Source organism: Marmota marmota, unplaced genomic scaffold, assembly GCF_001458135.2.
Source record: "Marmota marmota marmota unplaced genomic scaffold, marMar, whole genome shotgun sequence".
Classification (NCBI taxonomy): domain Eukaryota; kingdom Metazoa; phylum Chordata; class Mammalia; order Rodentia; family Sciuridae; genus Marmota; species Marmota marmota.
Window position 1 is genome coordinate 16,196,765 of NW_025999869.1, and position 20,872 is coordinate 16,217,636.

At 42.8% G+C, this 20,872-nt stretch overlaps 1 protein-coding gene across 2 annotated transcripts in view; it reads right to left on the reverse strand.

Moving 5' to 3' along the window:
- Cyfip2 (cytoplasmic FMR1 interacting protein 2) overlaps positions 1-20,866 on the reverse strand; it is a 127,989-nt gene extending 107,123 nt beyond the window's left edge. For both annotated transcript variants that reach the window (XM_015492672.2, XM_048782724.1), the window contains exons 1-2: positions 20,598-20,866; positions 204-343 (exon numbers count right to left, since the gene is read on the reverse strand). In XM_015492672.2, coding sequence (XP_015348158.1) covers positions 204-320 — 117 coding nt within the window. In that variant the 5' untranslated portion in view covers positions 321-343; positions 20,598-20,866. The remainder of the gene's footprint in view (positions 1-203; positions 344-20,597) is intronic.
- Positions 20,867-20,872: the final 6 nt, after the last annotated feature.

A 20,872-nucleotide genomic window follows, 5' to 3' on the forward strand; every position in this document is an offset into this window, starting at 1 on the left:
CAGCCCTCCCTGGGGTACGGAAATAGTCCTGATATACATTTGTTATCTCATCTGTTCCTCACACCGGGCTCCCCATGTGCGTGAGGGACTGCATCAGCTCTCAACCTTTAACCTTCTAGATGCAGCCCCTCTCCCTTCAGGGCAAAGGCTCTTAGGGGACTCAGAGCTCCTGAGCTCCCGGCATGCTCCGCCATTTCCATTACCTGGTACATGATGGAGGAGGGCGGGGGCTCGATGCATGGCTGCTGGTCTGGGAGGGGCAGCTCTTCCAGCAGGTCCACGTTGGACAGGGCATCTTCCAGGGTGACGTGGGTGGTCATGGCTGCAGTTTCTGTGTTCTACACTGAGGGAGGGGAAGGAAGGACATGGGAAAATTCATTTCAGGGGTTTCCAAACATTTCTTTCAATCCTTACCCTGTCCAAGTTCCTTCTGGAGAACAAAGGGGATTAAGATGCATTGAGGTCACTTTCACTTGCCACTTCTTCACATGATGTCCCCAACTTGTGCCTTCTGCATTTCAAAATCTCTTTGCAGTTTCCAAAGTGTCCATTATCTGACTGAGCCTCACCACAACCCTCTTTGACCAACATGGAAAGGTTGTATTCTGTCCATGTAACTGATGAAGAAATAAGTCCCAGAGAGGTTTGTGCAATGCGCACATGATCATGTGACCAAGGGCACAGGCCTTCAACTAATGCTGGACACTGGGACAAGTTTAATACAGGTTAGAAGATATAAATAAATCATATTCATGAACTGAACCTTCAAACATGTTAATAAATCTAACTATTGAATGAAACTAAAAATATACATTTATATATAAATATAAATATATAAATATAGTGACATTTATATATAGTCACATTTGGCTATCTAAGAACTAGAAAAAGGTTAAATACAGCAAAAAAAATTTTCAAAAGAATGCATTCCTTCTTCACAAGGCCTCTAGCCTAGCCAGTTATCTACTTTCTGTTCTTCATAAGGATATTGATCAGTTCCACTCTTAAATTATTGCACGACACAAATATCCGTGAGTGCAACAGCCAAGATAATCCACTGGAGATCAGAGCCTAGATTTTATAGGCTAACTGAGCTGGGACACCACACTCAGATCAACACTGCTTACAAAGTCAGAAGACCCTCCATGTCCTCCATAACATGAGCATGTTTTGTGAAAACCAATCAACTCTAAATGGATAATTTTGTGTCTAGGATCCTAGCGGAGTAGAGCTACCTAGATAATTTTGCCAGGCAGCGAAGTTGAAAAAGATCTGAACAGGGCAATCAACCAACTCAAGCTAATTGCTATTTTAAGATTTTAGTACCCAGCAAATAGAATATTTTGTTTTTTTCCTCAAACATATATGAAACACTGATTAAAAACTGATAAGGCATGATTTAGGATATAAATCAGGTTTCCACAAATTTCCTCTCAAAATGATAGATATATTCATCAATTACCATGCAATGAAATTAGAAATCAATGATGCAAATTATAGCAAAGGAATCCATACCCTTGACACCTTGTAAAGCACACAGAGGTCATTCAGAGCTACAGAGGAATTCAGACAGAAATGATAAAGTATTTCAAACCGAAAGAGAGCACTAACAGATGTCTTAAAGGCACTTGGCATAAAATAAGAAAGTGAAACTCAGCAAACTTAATTTCCTACTCAAAAATCAAAAAGAAAGCAAAAAAAAAAAATCAACCTAGAGAAATGAGAAGGGCATGACTGTCACAAAAGCAGAAATAAATGAAGCAACAGGAAACAAACAGAAGACAAATAACTAAACTGAATTTTACAGAAAGATTAATAATAAAAATAACCCTTTAACACACACGAGGAAGAACACACCCTGTGCTAGGCCAGAACCCTTGGCTCCCATCCTACTTGCGGGGAGGCGTGACTCAAGCTTAAGGGCTAGAATTTCTCCTGAGAATGTCAGTGACTGTGCCCTGCTTGCTAGGAAAGGTGGTGTCAGACACCCGGGAACAAAAGCACCATAGACAGGAGAACTGGGTCCAGGGACTGTGAAGGGCCCAGAGAGCTGCAGAGTACCCAAGGTCACGCTGTTCTCTCAATTCATACCCTTCAGGCCGACGCTCAGGAGGGCAGAAGCTGAGCAGCTAACGACCATGCACATTTCACCGAGTTCTCAAATACACCTTCCAGCTAGTACTATGGCAACTGCTAGGCCAGGTCCCATGAGGATACACTTCCCCTCTGTCGTCTGACAAGGCCTGTCCTGCAGGGTGGTTTCATGCCCTCTCCACACCTACACTTCTTCTTCTTCTTCTCTTATCTACCCCCTGAATACTACCTGTGGCCTTCAGTTCTATGGCTGCAACACTGCCAACTCACACACAAAAAAGACCCTCTTCTTTCTCACATTACTATGAAGTCCATTTAAGGAGGTGATAGTAATTTTATAGGATACAATGATTTACAGCCTCCAAAGCCCAATGGTTCTCTTTACTGAATCAGAGAATTATTATTTACATTTCTTTAGCCCTTACTGTGTCAGACACAATGCCTAGCATCCGACTATTTTGATTTTTCTTTTTTTGGTGGGGGTGATGTGGGGAGGAGGATAGCAGGGATTGAGCTCAGGGGCACTCGACCACTGAGCCATGCCCCTAACCCTATTTTGTATTTTATGTAGAGAAAGGGTCTCACTGAGTTGCTTAACACATGGGTTTTGCTGAGGCTGGCTTTGAACTCACGATCCTCCTGCCTCAGCCTCCTGAGCTGCTGGGATTACAGTTCTGTGCCACTGCGCCTGTCCTTTTTTATTCTTGCACCAATCCTATAAAAGTAGATACTATGACTATTCTGTTTTTGCTCTACAGATGAGCAAACAGAAGCTCAGAATTTAAGAAATTTCACAAGGTCAAGTGCAAGTGAGTGACAATGAGATTTAACTCACATCCAAGTCCATGAGAGGTGTTTGCAAACACTCTCCATTAGTGATTCTTGGCCTTGCTGTGTCAAAGAACCGTACATACAGCTTCTCAATAAAAACATGCCTGGGCCCTACCTCTATGACCAGGAAGACTATTTTTAAGAAAGTATCCTACTACCTTTTCAGTAAAAGAAATCCAGATTAAAATCACAGAGAGACACCACTTCTCACTGACAAGACTCACAAAAATCAAAAAGGTTGACCCTCCTTGCCACAGCAAGGCTGTGGAGAATAGCTCCCTCAGACATTGTGGGTAGGGATGTAAAGCAACCTAACTCCCATGGCCTGTTACCTTTTGACCAGCCATCCTACTTTTAAGAATCTAGCCCAAGACCATGTTGACAAAAGCACAAAAAGACACATGTGTACAAGGTCATTTGTGAAAACACCATATATAATAGGAAAAAGAACTGGACACGGACTATCCATCCATAGGGAACTGTCTCAATGAACCACGGTGTCCTCCACAGTGGAACACCAGACAGCCGTGAGCATTGAGGAACCTCTCTATGTGCAGCCATGGGGTCATCTCCAGGAAGGGTCAGGAAGAGCACACTCTCATTTATCTAAGAGAGGGGGGATGCACACACGCGTGCGTACACACACATACACACACACTTTATATTTTAAAAAAACAATGCAAAGATAAGCTATGTTTAAAAAAAAAAAAACTGGTTACCTATGGTGAAGGTGGAAAAAAGAGGAAATACCCAACAATAAAAAATTAAAAAAAAAAAAAGAAAGAAAAAAGAGGAAATAGACTCAAGGAGGCAGGGAAACAAGCTAGAATCCTTTGAACGTACCTTGTTTTATAGATTTGACTTTGAAACCATGAACATATTTTACATCAGTATAAAGTTTGAATTTAAAATGCAACACCAAGAACAAAGTAAAATGAAACCAATGAACACATGTGTGTGTTACTTGTTGGCATAACCACAAAGAAAGGAACTAGTCCAAGCAATTTTATAATTTGAGGGTAGATTCTGCAGTGAGACACGCCCTAAGAAGAACAAAAAAATGATGCAAAAATAAGCAATCTCATGCTGTTTTTAGTAATGTACTGGCGTATACTGTGATGAGAGTGTTTGGAGGCAGTGTGGGGTTGATGAAAGGAGCCATTAGGAAACGTTCTAGTCATTTCTGGTGTCGCCAAGAACTGGTATTCCTGACATGGCAGAACAGATACGTATGTGAGACTGAACTGAATAAGTGAAAGTCTGACACAGATTGGCCACCTTACGGTGGCTTAACTTAACAGCTTGACTTTGCAGCATTGGGAAGGCAACATGCATTCAGCTGAAACTCTTCAGGAATTTTGATCTTCTCCTGGACTAGTGATATGTGGCACAACACTCTTGCAATACCAAGCAGCAGCAGGAGCTGCTATTTGGCCAAACATATAGTCATGCGAGTGAACAACCAATATTCCACAGTGAGCTCTGTTGCTCAGGGGTGATGTTCAGCAGATTAGGTAGATTGAATGCATTTTCCACTTTAGATATTTTCTACCAACGATGTGTGTGTATGCACGTGTGTATATGATTAGATGTGTATGTATATCTCTGTGTGTATATCTGTGTATTTCATTGAGTCAGATAATTATTATTTACATTTCTTCAGCCCTTACTCTGTCAGACACTATGCCTAGCATTCGACTGTTTTAATCTTTTTTATTATTTACATTTCTTCACTGGAAAGACCTAGGAAACAATGACCATCCCGTGAGCCATGAGCACCCTAAGTGTCTAGATCTTGGTCTGTAGACATCATTTCCTACTTAAAGGAATCAATACTCCTTGAATCCAAGTATTGCACCACCCCTCACTGAAAAATGTCTAAGGGTTAGAACATTTTGTCATACCAGGAAGTAAGGAAACTATTTATCTGAGATTATTGGAGTTATGGGCTGTGTCAGAGACCTGGAAGTCAACCTGAAGCAGCTTCCACTGGCTGAAAGGATGGCACCAGATGAGCATCCATCAGTGTACCTGCAATGCCCTGGCATGAGAACAAATGTGTTCAAATCCCCAAGATCTCAAAAACAAGTAAGACCTGGTTTTTATTACTTGGTTGCTGTTGCAGGATGACTGTGAATGAACTACCGTGTTGAAAATCAGTAAATAACAAGAAGCCAACAGCTGACCTACTTTTCCTGGACAAATTAAATCCCTAGATGATCAAATGGAAGAAGAAAGAGATGTTTCTCTGTATAGAAGTATTCATTTTCTTCTCTCTCTCGGAAAAAATTGACAGAATATCTCTATTTTCCAACCCCTAAGGAACAAAAGGATCTAGGTGCTGGACCACAACAGCTGTCAAAATCACCAAATGAAAGACAATCAATATTAGGTGTCTCCTGATGGAAAAATACCACCAACATCTATGAAGACTGCTGGACCCAATAGGAAACATCTGAATCTCATCAGGTGTCTGACCCCAGTACTCGGGAGGGCAGACCAACATGTGATGTCACACCCTAGGGGGCGTAACCAGTGCAATGCTGCCTGTGACAGACTGTTGCTGTGTAGACCATAACACACTACCACAGTGTACGTTTGGATCCTTATTGGATTCTATTTCAGACAAACCACCATGAAAATAAAAATTATTTATGAGGAACTTAGAAAAATGAGTACTGGCTGCATATTTTGTAATATTAAGAGAAGAGTGTTTTTTAGATGTGATAATGACATCAAGGTCGTGTTCTAAAAGATTTTTCACCTTCTAGATGTGTCTGCTATGGATATTAAGGTTTAGATCTGAGGGGTGCATTTGTGAGACAATGCAAGAAAAGTTAGGAGTGAAATGACGGGGTAATGAGAGCCTTCACTGAATCAGTACAATAATCCCCTGATAGGGATTAACTGGGTGGTAACTACAGGCAGGTAGGGTGTGGCTGGAGGAGGTGGGTCACTATGGGCGTGCCTTTGGGGTTTATATTTTCTCCCTGGTGAGTAGGCTCTCTGCTTCCTGGTGCGATGATCTGGGCTGCTTCCCTCTGAATGCCCTTCCATGTTCTGCCTCACCTTTGACCAAGAGCTTTGAACCGAGACCTCTGAAACTTGAGCCCCAAATAACTTTTTTCTCCTCTAAAATTGTTGTCAAATCTTTTGGCCACAGTGGTGAAGAAGCTGATGAAAACAATAGATAAAAGGATACATGGGTTTGCCCCAAAAATATTACTAAGTGGAGGAGAATAAAAGATGAAACAAAATCAGCCATGAGCTAATAACTTGACGTTGTGTGATGCATTCATAGGTATTATATTCTTCTCTCATTTTATGTTTGAAACTTTCCATAAAAACCCTCAGCTCAGTGCATAAGCTCCCAGTTCTTATCTAAATCCTCTTTTTTCTTCCTCCCTGACCCTGAATCCCACTGTCCTGATCTTTCCCTCTTCCATTTTCCTATAATCTGGGTTTCTTTTGTGATTCTCAAATTTTAAAATTCCCACTTAACAGACTTACCCTGTGTTTTTCCCTTTTAACATAATAAGACCCCTGCACTTCCCATGAGGAGAATCAATAAGTGAACAACCTACTAGTCAATAAATTAAGAGTCCTTGTTTACATAACACAATCTTTCTTTTTCTCCTTGCAAATACAGCTTCTCTAATGGATTTGTGTTTGTAGATCATTCACTGCCTCAGGGAGCAGGAAATCAGACATTTTTAGCTCCAGAGTTGGAAGTCACTGCCAAATCCACTTCAATCAGAAAGCACAAACCTTTTAGAAATTTGAACAGGGGCTACACATGATACAAGTACTTCTGGCCAGAGTGATTGGTCTATTACACAATCTTCCAAATGAGAAGAGTGCTTTATGTTCAGTCTACCAACACGTGGCCATTTTGTCATTTGGGGAGAGATATTAATGAAATATTTAAAAATTAACAGTGCTCTGTGAACATCATTTACCAAACACAGCTGCAACCTCTGTGTGGGGTTTTTTTGGCAGATTTAAGTTGAACAGCTTCAAGTCAGAAGCCTGGTTTCACCAAGAGAAAATAATATCACTGGGTTCACAGGCAACTTGCTTCTGAGAGGGTAGCTTTAGGGCTTTCCCAGGCTGAGACAACTGACCCTCCAGAGGAAGAGAACTGAGTCCCATACACAGGATGGGTGGGAGGAAAGTCAGGCTTGGTCAAAGCTGATTCTGACACCCACAACCGAACCCCTGCTACTCTGCAGTAGATTGATTGGCATCGCCATTTCCCTTTTTTCACTTTCTAAAAAGAAAATAGGAATATGAGCCATTTTTACTGAAATACTAGGTTAGTATAGTGGGTAAGATTGAGTTCTGGGTTCGAATCTTTAATCTACTATACAACGATAAGCATATTATTTAACCTCTCTGAGTTCCTGTTTCCTTATCTATAGAAGGGTGATCATTTATAATAATGCCTGTTCTCAGTGATATATTCTGAGGATTATGTATCTGTAGAGCATGTGGACTACTTAACACAGTAGTCCGCACCAGAATAAGCATGCAGAAATGTGATGCCAAAGGACAAAAGTACAGCAAATTTAGTTATAGATCTAATTGGCTTTGATCCACGATTCAGGAATCAGAGCAGCCTTTAGTCTCCAAAATAGAATGAGAGCTCCCCACTGCACAAGAGCAGAACAGTGGGTTTTGTAAGGCTGGAACAAGAAAACAGAACAACAGAAAACCTGATCGGTTAAGATCAGGTTACTTTTTGTAAGAGTTAAAACAGAAAGGACTTTCTTATTATCCTGACTCAGGTGCACTGTTCTCAGGAAAAACTGACCTGGTTTTGAGATCTGTCTTCTTCCTGCAAGTTTCAGTTTGATTATGTGGCATTGAGCATGAGTTATTCCATTTTGGTCAGATCGGGTCAGGTCTGCTGGGGCCTACTGTGGGAGCTCAGCCCAGTACCCAGGCTGCCCATAATTTTTGTTAGTTAATTCATGGCTAACTGTTTTCGACAGAGTGGAGGAGTTAGACATTGCAATGACAACTCTAAAGGAAGACATTGTTACTATTGCACTAGGATCTCAAATTTATAGATTGTTCACACTGATTTCCTCCATCTCAGCTGTTTTGCAAATTTGCAAAGGCAGAGGTTAGTTCTGCTGTTTTTCTCTGGAGGATTCCATTACTGAGAAGCGAATAGTTTCACTCAAGGTCACACAGCCAGCTAGTAGCAGAGGGAGAGTCAAAATGGGATGTCTTGACTTCTAATTCTATGCTCTTCTTTCTAGACCACACTTGGTTTTGTACCTTTTAGAAAAATGAGTACTGGCTGCATATTTTGTAATATTAAGAGAAGAGTGTTTTTTAGATGTGATAATGACATCAAGGTCGTGTTCTAAAAGATTTTTCACCTTCTAGATGTGTCTGCTATGGATNGAATGAATTTAGATCATAGCCCACTCTTCCATGGTGGGTATCAGCTGGGTGTTTTGGGGACCACGTGGGAACAGAAGTTTATCGTGACAGGATGTGGCTTGGCAGGTCACAGTGTTCAGTTGGGACTCCTTCACATACCAGAGCCAGCTTCCTCACAGAAACCAAGTAGGGACAAAATCATTTGTGCTCTTCTTATGCAAATTCCAGTCAGAATGGCAATTATCAAAAATACAAATAATATTAAATGCTGACAAGAATATGGAGGGAAAGGTACACTCAGACAATGCTGGTGGGACCACAAATTAGTGCACCATCTCAGAAAGCAGTGTGGAAATTCCTCAAAAAACTAGGAATAGAATTACCATATGACCCAGCTATCCTACTCCTTGCTATTTATCCAAAAGAACTAAAATCAGCACACTCCAGTGATACAGCCACATCAATGTTTATAATAGCACAATTCACAATAGCCAAGATATGGAGTCTACCCAGATGCCCATCAATACAAGAATCAAGAAAATGTGGTATATACACACAATGAAGTTTTCTCTAGCCATAAAGAAGAATGAAATATGGGCTGGGGTTGTGGCTCAGCAGTAGAGCACTCGCCTAGCAAGTGTGAGTCCCTGGGTTCAATCCTCAGCACCACATAAAAATACAACTAAAAAATAAATATTAAAAAAACGAAGAATGAAATAATGGCATTTGCCAATAAATGGATGGAGATGAAGAAACCATGTTAAACAAAATAAATAAGATTCAGAAAATCAAGGGTCATACATTTTCTCTCATATGTGGAAGTTGGAGCAAGACAAGGAACGAAGGCGGCAGTGGAGGGGACTGGATATCATAAAAATATGATTTTTGCCAAATTCCCTGGATATATCAGTGAATTAGAAGAATGAAAGGGTGGGAAGAAGGAAAAGGGAAAGAAATATGAAATTAATCTAATGGAATCATTTTATGTCACATATAAACGTCCCAGAGGGAATATTCCCTTTATGTATATGTAGGAGGTAACAATTAAAAATAAATACATAAAGAAGCGAAAGAAGATCAGTAGAGGATGGAGAGGAGGAGGAGGGGAAGAAAAAGGAGGGGAATGGGAATTGAGGTCAAATTCCTTGTGTGCATAATTATGTCAAAATGAACCCAGATGCTATGTAGAAATCATAACAAAATTATTAAACTGAGGACACTACTATCCTACGTATACCCTATGTATATATGATTACATAATCTGCATGATTCTACATCATGTACAACCAAAAGAATAAGAAGTTATACTCCATTTATGCATGGTATGTCAAAATGCATCCTACCACTATGTACAACTAAGTAGAACAAATAAAAAAATTTTTTTAAAAGAGAAAAAGGAAACAAATATTAAACTATAAAAAAAAATTAAATGACAGCATATTAAAAAAAAAGTTCTGGAGTATACCAGAATGGACCATGCAGTTTATTCTGAACAGGCTGAGCATGAAAGTTTTAATAGGAACAATTCACTTATCCAGTGATCAAACCTCGTAGCTTTAAACACCACAGTGGCCTCTTGGAGCCATTTTTAGGGGTACCTGTACCAATCTGTAAAATAAAGGCACAGGCTAACAGCTGCCCAGATGATGAGAGCAGTAAGCCTAACAGTGGAGCATGGACAGTGAGAGCTATGCAGGCTGGAGAGCAAGGAGGCAGGTGTAGGAGTCTGGCCATGAGAGCAGGAGCAAGAACTCCACACAGCTCAGATGCCTGGAGGCTTACCACCAATGCCATGCTGCACGACAGAACCCCAAACACATGCTCCATGTATTGCCAGAATGATCCATGGAAATGGAAAAGATCCAAGGAAAGAACTACTTTTCTTCTTCTTCTCCTTCTCCTTCTTCTTTTTTTAAGCAGTACTGGGTACTGGGGATTGAGCCTTCGGGCACTCTGTTGCTATGCTACATCCCCAGCTCTTTTATTAAAGTTAATTTTGATACACGGTCTTGTTAAGTTGCCCAAGCTAGCCTTAAAATTTATAATCCCTCTGCCTCAGCCTCTTGAGTAGCTGGGATCACAGGTTTGCACCCAATACCTGGCAAACAATTACTTCTTTGAGAACCACTCTAATGTTCCCAAGCCCTATCTGAAGTTCTGTTCTGTACTCTTTCTTCTTTGGTCATGATCAGACACTTGGGTTCCTTCCTTCATACCATCTACAATATTTAATTATTAAGTGATTTACCATAATTTTGCTCCTGCCATGAAGTTTAAGCTTCCCGAGGACAGACATGTATCTAATTCACACCCTGTTTCTATGTGGAACCTTATTTGCAATTCAATGAAGTTTGGTTCTACAGAAAGGGAAAAAAATCTCATAACCCCTTCTTGAGAAAACCAGTCAAAAACTAGTAACAGCCAGGTGTCGTTGTGGGCATAAACCTATAATCCAAGCTATACAGGAGATTGAGGCAGCAGGACTGAAAGTTTGAGGCCAGTATCAGCAATTTAGTGAGACCCTGTCTTAAAATAAAAAACAAGGGCTGGGGTTGTGGCTCAGTGGTAGAATGCTTGCTTGCCTCACATGCATGGAGCTCTGGGTTTGATCTTCAGCACCCCATAAATAAATAAAATAAAAGTATTGTGTCCATCTACAACTAATTTTTTTTAATTAAAATTTTTTAAAAAAGGACTGGAACTGTAACTCAGTGGTAAAGCACCTCTGGATTCAATACCCAGTCCTCCTCCCCTCCAAACAGAAGTAGTAATTAAAAACAAACTAGTAATAGAGGGAACTTCCTTAACCAGATAAAGAGCAGTTACAAAAAAAAAAAAAAAAAAATCCTTTCCCTTAAGATCAGGAATAAGACAAAGCCTCCTCTCCCCATCTCTATTCAACATTTTATTCAAGGTCCTAGCTAGGATATAAGAGAAGGAAATTAAACAGAAGGCATCCAGTAGGAAGGAAGCTGTGCATGTTATTATTCACAGATAACCATGATCTTGTATGTGGAAATTTTTTTTTAATTTGCTAAAAATCCATTAGACTAAACAAAAATGTTCAACAAGGTTGTGGGATACCATATTAGTACATAAGATCAATTATATCTTTATATACTGAGCAATAAATAATCTGAAAATGAAATTAGGAAAACAAGTCTACCTACAAGAGCATCAAAACGAATATACCACAGGAACACATTTAACAAATAAGCACAAGACATATACTCTGAAAACTATAAAACATTTTTGAAAAAGTTTAAAGTAGGCATAAATAAATGAAAAGGCATCTCAGGTTTATAGATTAGAAGGCTCAGTATCAAGGTGGCAAAGTTTCCCAAATTCATCTAAAGCTTCAACCTAATGCCTATTAAAAACTCTGCAGCTTTTCTGAGCAAATTCCTAAGGAACTGATCCTAAAATTCACATGGAAATTCAAGGGCCCCACCTAGGACCACCAAGCCATCTTGAAAAAGAACAATAAAATTTGAGCACTCCACTTCCTGATTTCAAAACTTTCTACAATAGTTGTGATGATAGACACACAGATCAATGAAACAGAACTAGGAGTGGAAGTGATGGCTGATTTGGTTTTTGACTAGAGAGAGATTATGCACCAATGGAGAAAGACTGCACCCCCCCCCTCCCCCGCCAACAATCAGTGCTGGGACAACTGGATATTCATGAGTAAAAGAATGAAGTTGAAACCCTACCCCTTACAACAAACTATCTCAAAGTGAATGAAAGACCTAAATGTGAGTTCAAACTGTCAAGCTCTTAGGAGAAAACATAGGAGTAAATCTTTGTGACCTTGAATTATGTGGTGACATCAAAACCACAAATGACAAAACATAAATTAGACATCCTCAACATGGAAAACTTTTATGCTTCAAAGGATACCCTCATAAAAAGTGAAAGACAATCACTAGAATGAAAGAAAAGATTTGCAAATCATATATCTGCTAAGTATATACAATATCTATACAATTTTAGTTTATTTATTTATTTATTTTTGGTACCAGGGATTGAACTCAGGGCACTCGACCACTGAGCCACATCCCCAGCCCTATTTTGTATTTTATTTAGAGACAAGGTCTCACTGAGTTGCTTAGTGCTTTGCTTTTGCCGAGGCTGGCTTTGAACTGGCGATCCTCCTGTTTCAGCCTATATGAAGAATTGTTAAAACTCAAAAATAAAAAAATATTAAAAAAAAAATGGGTAAAGGATCGCAAGAGACCTTTCTCCAAAGAAGATATACAAAAGTCAATAAGCACAGGAAAAACTTAATGTCCTTAGTGACTAGGGAAATGCAAATCACAGTGACACACAATGATACTCCACCTCTATTAGGATGCTGTAATAAAAAGGACAGAGAAACTGGCACCACTACTGGGAAATCGAAAAGCTGCAGCAATTTGGAAAAACAGACTAGCAGATCCTCAAATTTTTAGACACTGAATTACCATATGACCCACAATTCCACTCCTAGGTGTTGTTTCCAAGAGAAACAAAACTAAATGTTCATGCAAAATCTTGAACACAAAATTCATACCAGCATTGTACATAATAGACAAAAAGAGGAAATACAACCACATGTTTATCAACCTACGAAGGGATAAACAAAACGTGGCAGGACCACACAATGCAGTACTATTCAGCCACAGAAAGAACTTCACTCCAGGCACTGCTGCCACCCTAAAGAAATCCATGAACATCAAACATTATGAGTTAAAGAAGCCAGCCACCCCAGGCTCTGGACTGTGCGAGTCCATTTGCACAGGACGTGTGCTGAACAGGTAAGTCTAAGGAGACCTTACAGCAGATGAGTGGTTGCCTAGGGCTGAGGTGTGGGTTGCAGGGAGAGGAGCTCAGCGGCTCAAGGGCATGAGGTTTCTCTCGGGAGTGCTGAAAATGTTCTAAAATTGTCTGTGATTATGGTTACACAACTCTGTGGATATACTAAAAATCACTGAACTGTATAGTTCAAATGGGTGAATCGCAAAGTATGCCAACTATGTCTCAATAAAAGTGGTTCACAAAAATGTTAGTACTTTCACGACCACTTTTGGAAAATTTTGGGTATAACATTAGCAGGAGGAGTCCAAAGAGACCTGGAGATGGGCCAGGGGCTTTGGGAATGCTAACGCTGCTCCCACAAGCAAAGGCTGTGGTGGGCAAAACCCAGTGTTACCCAGGACAGAGGGAGGGGAAAGCAGTGGTGGACACGCCCACACTGCCCAACCCCGCCCCCAACCTCTCCTGTGCTCCTCCCACCCCTTCAGTGTTTGTTTCATGGCCTGCCCTCAGGTCCCACCTGCTCCACCTTCTTAAATGACAAACACCTGAGTGCCAGGTGGGCCAGGTGATGGGCTTTGAGACTTAGAACAAACAAGAAATGTGGGCAGGACAGCTCCACTGAGCTCTTCTCCTACCTATGAGAAAACTGAGACCCAGAGAAGGGAAGGGACCTGTGCAGGGTGACTTGGCCAATGAGAGGCTAACACTAAGAAGACCTGGGAAGAGGAGCGAAATCAGCCCAATAACCAACATGTCAGAAGCTTAACAGAAAAAGAGGATCATGTTCAAAAGAGAAAAAGAAAGGAAGGATCAATTCTAATCTAGACAATTAATTCGAATGTAATCTAAAACAAAAAGCCATATAAGAAAAGAAATACAGGACTGGGGATGTAGCTTAGTGGTAAGAGTGTTTGTCTAGCATGTGAGGCCCAGGATCCAATCCCCAGCAGAACAAAAAACAAAGAAGCTGGGTGCGGTGGTGCAGGCCTGTAATCCCCAACCACCCGGGAGGCTGAGGCAGGAGGATCCCGAGTTAAAAGCCAATCTCAGCAATGGTGAGGTGCTACAAAGTCAGTCTCTAAATACAGTATAAAATAGGGCAGGGGATGTGGCTCAGTGGTTGAATACCCCTGAGTTATATCCCCAGTACCAAAAAACCCAAAACAAACAAATAACAACAACAACAACCAAAAAAAAACAAGACAAAACAAAACAAAAAAACCCCACACAACCCAAAGAACATTCTTTGGCCCTCTTATTATCAGCATTTATGATAATAATATAGATGCTTTAAACATGATTTAGATTAAAATAGAGCTTTGAATATATTAGGAGGAGGAGGATAGAATGATCGTCATTCATCAGAGCAGGAAGTAACAGACAATGTGCACAATAGATAAATCAAGAAACAGACTGTGAGCTTGTCATTTAGAGATCTGGAGGCAACTAGAAGGATTGGTGGGTTCTGAGTTAAAAGCAGCCTCCCCTAGGGAAGGTGAGCCCTGGATGTTTAGTTCTCATTATGAGTCTTTCAATAATGTTTGACTCTTTTTTTAAGCGCATGCAGGTATTACTTTGATCAAAATTTTAAAATTGACTTTAAAAGACAACCACCCAAGGCCTCCTTGCCAGCAGTTAGACATCAATATTGTCAGGCAACACAGTCTGCTGTCTCAGTGTCCCCCGCTGGTCTTTTGGGACCAGAGGCCTGTCACCTGCAGCTTCTTTCCATTTGGGGGACCTGAGGTCAGAGCTGAGAAGTCCAAGTCAGCCTGGATGCAAAGGCCTCTGCTGAAGGCCCCTACTTTTCTTGCTTTTTGCAAGGCAGCAGAGAAAAAGATCTCTGTGGGGAGGGAGGAGGGCTTGCCATTAACGTGCCATTTTTCTCAGTTGCTTCCTGTGCTGTCAGGGTGGAGGAAGCCTTTCCGTTGATAACCAAACCAGGCAGATGCCAACAGCTCAGGGCGATGGCTGTGAGCACTTTCAGGTGGGGAGGTCACACCAGCAAAAGGTGGCTTGCTGATTGGCTCCCACGGGGGCCCAGGGTGGCCACCCTATGAAGAACTCCACCATGACTGTAACTGGGGGGAGGAGCTGCCCCTCAGAGACACCTGCAAAAACTTAGGAAGGGAAGCTGCTGCATCTGCTGTGGAAACCAAGAGTGAGACTTCAGGTTTGCAAAGCACGCAGACCTCAGCTTATCATCGCAAAGCTGCAACTCGAACATGGCTCAGTCTGAAGACTGACTCAGTCCCTGGAGTCACATTTTCACTTACTCTAAGAGGTCTCTAAATTTCCCTGTCTGTAAACCTGGAGGATAGCCTGTAGTGGTCCTCAGCCAGGATGTTGAAACTGCCCTTTGTGAAGGTCCTTGTGTGTACCTCGTACTACCAGTCTCAGTACTGATGTTTGCAAACCAGGTATTTGTTATTTTATGTGAGGGTTTAAAATGTCCCCATAATATCATTGCTTGCATTTTTCTCTCTCCTGTTGAGTGGGAGAAAATGGGGAAAAGCTGGGGGACTGACTGTAAGGCATGAGGTATTGAGCCTATCAAATTTTCCATCAAGCTTACTTTGAAAAAAAGGAAAAACAAAAACAACCATTGAAGACTTGAACCTTTGGGTCCTTCCAACTCTACAGGAAATGGCTCTGACTATAATTGGGACATTCCACCCAAAGGGCTTTCTTAGAGAAGCTCAGATGGATTATCTACTGTGGCTAACCTGTACACAGAGCCATAAACCTGACCATGAACATTCTTTGCTTTGTGCCTTTGCTTAAGCTATCACCCTTGTGGACTGTACCCTCCTCAAATGCTGCCCATCCATCAAGGCTCAGGTCAAGGGGAGCCTCTCCCACAGAGGCCTGGCCAGCCAAGTTCTACAATAGCCTTTGTTTATCTCATTTCCTACAGTGCTCACAGTATAGACTTCACAATTTCCTACTGCACGACAAACTATTTCATGTTCTGCTAATTCTTTGGATCGCCAAGAATGCCAGGGATGGCCCTCTTTCCTGGATCTGATCAACAGCAACTAGCACAGAGATGGACACAAACTGGTAAGGTATCACTTGCTTAATTAACACTTCCTGAATGATTTGTTGAACATATGCACCAATGACGAAAATTCAATACAAAATTCATGTCTTCTGCTTAAAAAATTATTTTTTAATTTAAAACATCATGGTCCTCCAAAGCATCTACATTAGCCTCATTACACTAAGAATCTCAGACTTCTTTTAAAAAAAGAAAATTCTTCGGTCATGTGGTCTCCAAATCCAACCATAGGAAGGAGGTCCTCATCCTCTTTCCCATATGGAGGTATAACCAATTTGTAGGTTGAGATTTGAATTCTTGTCTCATCATTCCTACCTTGCCAAAACTGGTCTTTTATTTTGGTACCAGAGATTTAACTCAGGGATACTTAATCACTGAACCACATCCCCAGCCCTTTTTTTGTATTTTATTTAGAGACAGGTTCTCACTGAGTTGCTTAGGGCCTCGCTAAGTTGCTGAGACTGACTTTGAACTTGTGATTCTCTGCCTCAGCCTCCTGGGCTGCTGGGATTACAGGCATGAGCCACTGCACCTGGCCAAAATTGGTCTTAAAACATCACATTTTAAAAACACAAATTGAAAACAGTTCTCAGTTATCCCTACACTTAACATTGAGTTATTAAGCATCTTCTATGAGGTCAGCCCTACGGGCTGCTTTTGATTTCAGCTGGGCTGTCAGTGAAGCCATACAATCCCCTCATTCATCCCTCAGCTGATTTCCTATTCCACCCACAGACAGCTGTTGCAAACTTGGGATGTCTCCTAAAGTTTCCTAACCAGTCTGCTACCTTTACTTTCTGCAAAGGATCTTATCTCCTGCCTCACTTGAACACAAGTTGATAGTGATGTGGATAAACTACATAGTCCTCTTCCACCTAAAGCTTATAGTCTAGAAGCCCTGCTACAGGATGACCTGACAAACACACTGTCCAAAGACCTAGGGATGGGTCATTGTCCGTCACCTCTCCCTCCAGAAGGCTGCCTTTGCTTTCCTGTCTCACTGAACTGCTTCTGCCACTCAACCAGAATGATCCCTGTAAGAAATTCTGCCTGAATTCAAGCTCTGCCTTCTCAAAACCATTTCTTTCAGGAATTTGCACCTAATTCATTTTTTCCTTTGTTACCAGGATCCGAGAATATGTGTAAAGTGGCCATTCTTTGGGCACATCACACACAGCCCTCAGAATAATGTCCATGGCTAGAAAGCCATTACAGAAACTCTAGGCATCCTGGGAAGTGTCCCACACCCACTGACAGAGTTCTGAAATATCTTGCTACAGACAAGGCCATCCAGGGACCTTACAGAATCTGAATCACAAAGTGCCTTTCAGTTTCTCGTTGGCTCCATGGTATAGAAAGGCCACAGACTCATCTTCTTTAATTGACACACAACATATAATTAATAAATTGTTCCTTTAGGAATGGAGGGCACCCATCCAAGAGTCACACATTCAGGAGCCTCCTTCTCTTCCGATTTCCACAGCCCCTTCTCCTCAGACTGGGCTTTACAGACATTATCTCATCTGAGGTCTCCTCTGGTGACAGGCAGGCAACAAGCTAGCCAAATTGCTTTCCATTGCTTAATTTTTAAAGTCAGAAAGGTAGTGTCTGGAATTCAGGGTACACAGAAAGTTGGGGATAAGTCCTGTGTCCTAAGTCCCCTGGGCTGCTCTGACTTTCTTAGAAGCAAGACAAAAGCCAAGCATGCCCTTGTCATTTCTGGTTGGTTGCAAAATGCAGAATACACACAGAGCAAGAGGTCTTGCCTGAACTCTGGGTGTTGAAATGTGAGAATTACCTCTGGGCTTCTGTTCGTCCAATTCTTCTCTCTTCCTCCTCCTTCCCACTCAAGTTCCACCCACCTTCCTTAGAGCTTCTTACTGAAGCCTTTGCTGACATCACCGCGTAGGATCCCTGTTTCTTTTCAGTGCCTTTGGCAGGTACTGAAATTGATCAGAGTTCAACTCTCCAGGAAGAAGCAAAATTCAGGAAAGCGCCGAAGGTAGAGGGGTTAGTTAGATCTGTGGGGTTGACTATGCACTTGAGCCAAATTCTTAATGATTATGTAAATAATACATTACAGCAATAAAGGTATAAATAGAATTTTTTTTTTTTTTTTTGCTAAGCACTCTGCTCAGCGCTTTCAGGCATCCCTCATTTAACAAGAGCATCCAAAGATGTACCAGTCCCTCCCCCACCACAGCTGGCCTCCCCTCCCCTAGAAGGCAGCAGCATGTCCCTCCCACCTCCTCTGGCTAATGCAGGCCATCCTCCAAACCCCAGACATGGCTCTGCTCCTCAAGGCAAGACCAAAGGCTTTGCACAAAGGCTCCAATGAGGTGACTGATGTCTGCTTTCGTCAACTACAAGTGAATAATTAATTCTTGCCAGTAAAGAAATAGACTTATTGTTATGGTGGCCACATGGAGGCTACAAAAGCCCATTTTGTGAAGCTCTTGGTGGAACCCTGGGGCAAACAGTGGCCAAAGAGAAGCCTCTTTGAGTGTGTAGGCTGCTCCTTAAACGTGAGCACTGGAGCCATGCTCTGTTTTCCAGGAGCGCTGTTCCCAATGTTAATTAGCTTGTTGTCTATTCATCACCTAATTCGCTTTCTGGTCAATGACAGCAGCTGAACACTGAGAGGGTACCATTTATCAGAGGGGACATGTAGTGTTCTCCTGGGGCCCTGCACTAGTTTTTAAATTCCTTCTCTGGACCCACATCTATTTTGACTGGAGCAAAACTCTCCAAGCTGACTAGATTGTATACCCTATCCCCAAAGCAAGTTTTTCCTTTTTCATTTTTCAACGTGAAGTGAACAGGCAGCCTTGGGGGCCTACAGAACCAGTCAGAACTGGCCAGGAAATATAATAAAGAAGCTTAGTGAGCACAGAGCTAATGCCCCCAGCCAGAGGCTCAGTGAGCAGAACTACCCAGAGGCACAGTCTTTGCAACAACAACACACGCAGCTTGGGGCCTTATAACTACCCTGGCAGATGGTAGCTAGTGCCAGCAAGGAATTCACTATATCCAAGTTTCACATCCCACAAGTGGACACTGGGTGCCCAGCAAAAGCCTGGTGACAGTAACCCCTGACCAGTTACACACACACACACACACACACACACACACACACACACACTTCTACAGTATTCTTGGCCTGGGGGCCAAAGCTGCCCTTGCTGAATACAGAGCTGACAGCTAGTCATTTCAGAAATCTGTACCCCCCACCCAGGTAAAAATAAAACCCTACCCAGCTACCCACCCCCACTGCTACCTCAATTCTGAAATTATACCATTAAAAATATCAAATATTTTATTTTCTTTCTGGTCAAATGACTCCGAAAGCACCTGCTCTGCATCAAAAGGGAAATCCTTTTATATTTAGCTCTTCAAGATAACCACTCCCTGGTTACTTTCTCGAAAACAAGTTTTCACACTGGAGAACTAGGGAAGCACAGGGAATCCTGAGGAATTGGAGATGGGAGGCCTTGGAGAGGGACACCCAAGAGGGTTTTCTGAGGGGAAAAACAACCTTCAAGGCCTGCACAGTCCTGCCCAGGGATATGGACCTAGATTTTTGCCCTCCAAGATTTGAGGACCCCTGGGTTGTGGCATGAGTGGCAACAGGGCCGGTGCCCTAGTAAGGTCAGAGTTCCACTGCCCCAAAGGTGATAAAGGCAGGAAGTGGAAAAGGGGCCCCCACCCTCCTAGACCTGTACCCAGGAGCCAGCAGAAGGTCCTTGCCCTATTCTTGACCCAACATGGGGCGGAGGAGGAGCAGCTGACAGCTCATCAGCTGGGGTGATTTGATTGTTTCCACATGGGAAAACTGGGCAAGTGAAGTTCAAAGTCAGATGCCCTGGGCTGGGAAGGCACCTGGAGACAGACTGTCCTTCCTAGCCAGGTTCTCTGTTTAGAGAACCATAATTCTATGACACCATGCTACCTGCCAACCCCCCCCAGCCCCCCCATCAAAACAGGGCATCTCCTCCTCTTCCTCTGCACATAATTTTTTTCGGGGGGGGTGGGGTGGGTAATAGGGTGGTCTTTAAAGTATAACCCACAACAGACAGATAGGCAGCTTTCTGGGTCTACACAACTCAAGAAAACCAACCTTTTCCCCCAGGAGTGTGCCCACTGATCCCCTTTCCCCATCTCCTCCCAGGTCCCAGCCAACTAAGAGCGATGAGGGTAGGCCAGAATGCTTCAAGGCAGGTAGGACGTGCTTCCTCACTCATCAAAGCCCTCCACCCTCAAACGCTGCTGCTGCGCCCCTCGCCCCACCCATCTCACGTTCACCCCAGGGCCTGTGTGCCCAAGGCGGCTGCCAGGCAGGCCCTGGAGGCTCTGGCTGGCCCGGGGGGAGGTGATGGTGGCTGCGGTAGCAGAAGCTGGGGTGGGCGCTCTGCAGTACCTGGGCGCGAGAATGTCACCGGCGCCAGGCTAGCGGCCGCTGCAGGTGTCTCGGGTCCCCGAGATTAGCACCGCCTCCTCTCGCGCTAACGGCTGGGGTCCAGGCCGCGCACCTGCTGCTGATGCCGCTGCTGCTGCTGCTGCGGCCGCCGCCGCCGCTCCTAGCCCAGCGCGGTGCCGGCGTCTCCAGGCAGAGGGATCGCGCAGCTGGGCCCACTGTGGACCGAGGGGGAAAGGGTCTCTCAAGGCCCTCTGCCGGGCCTCCGGGGGCCCCAG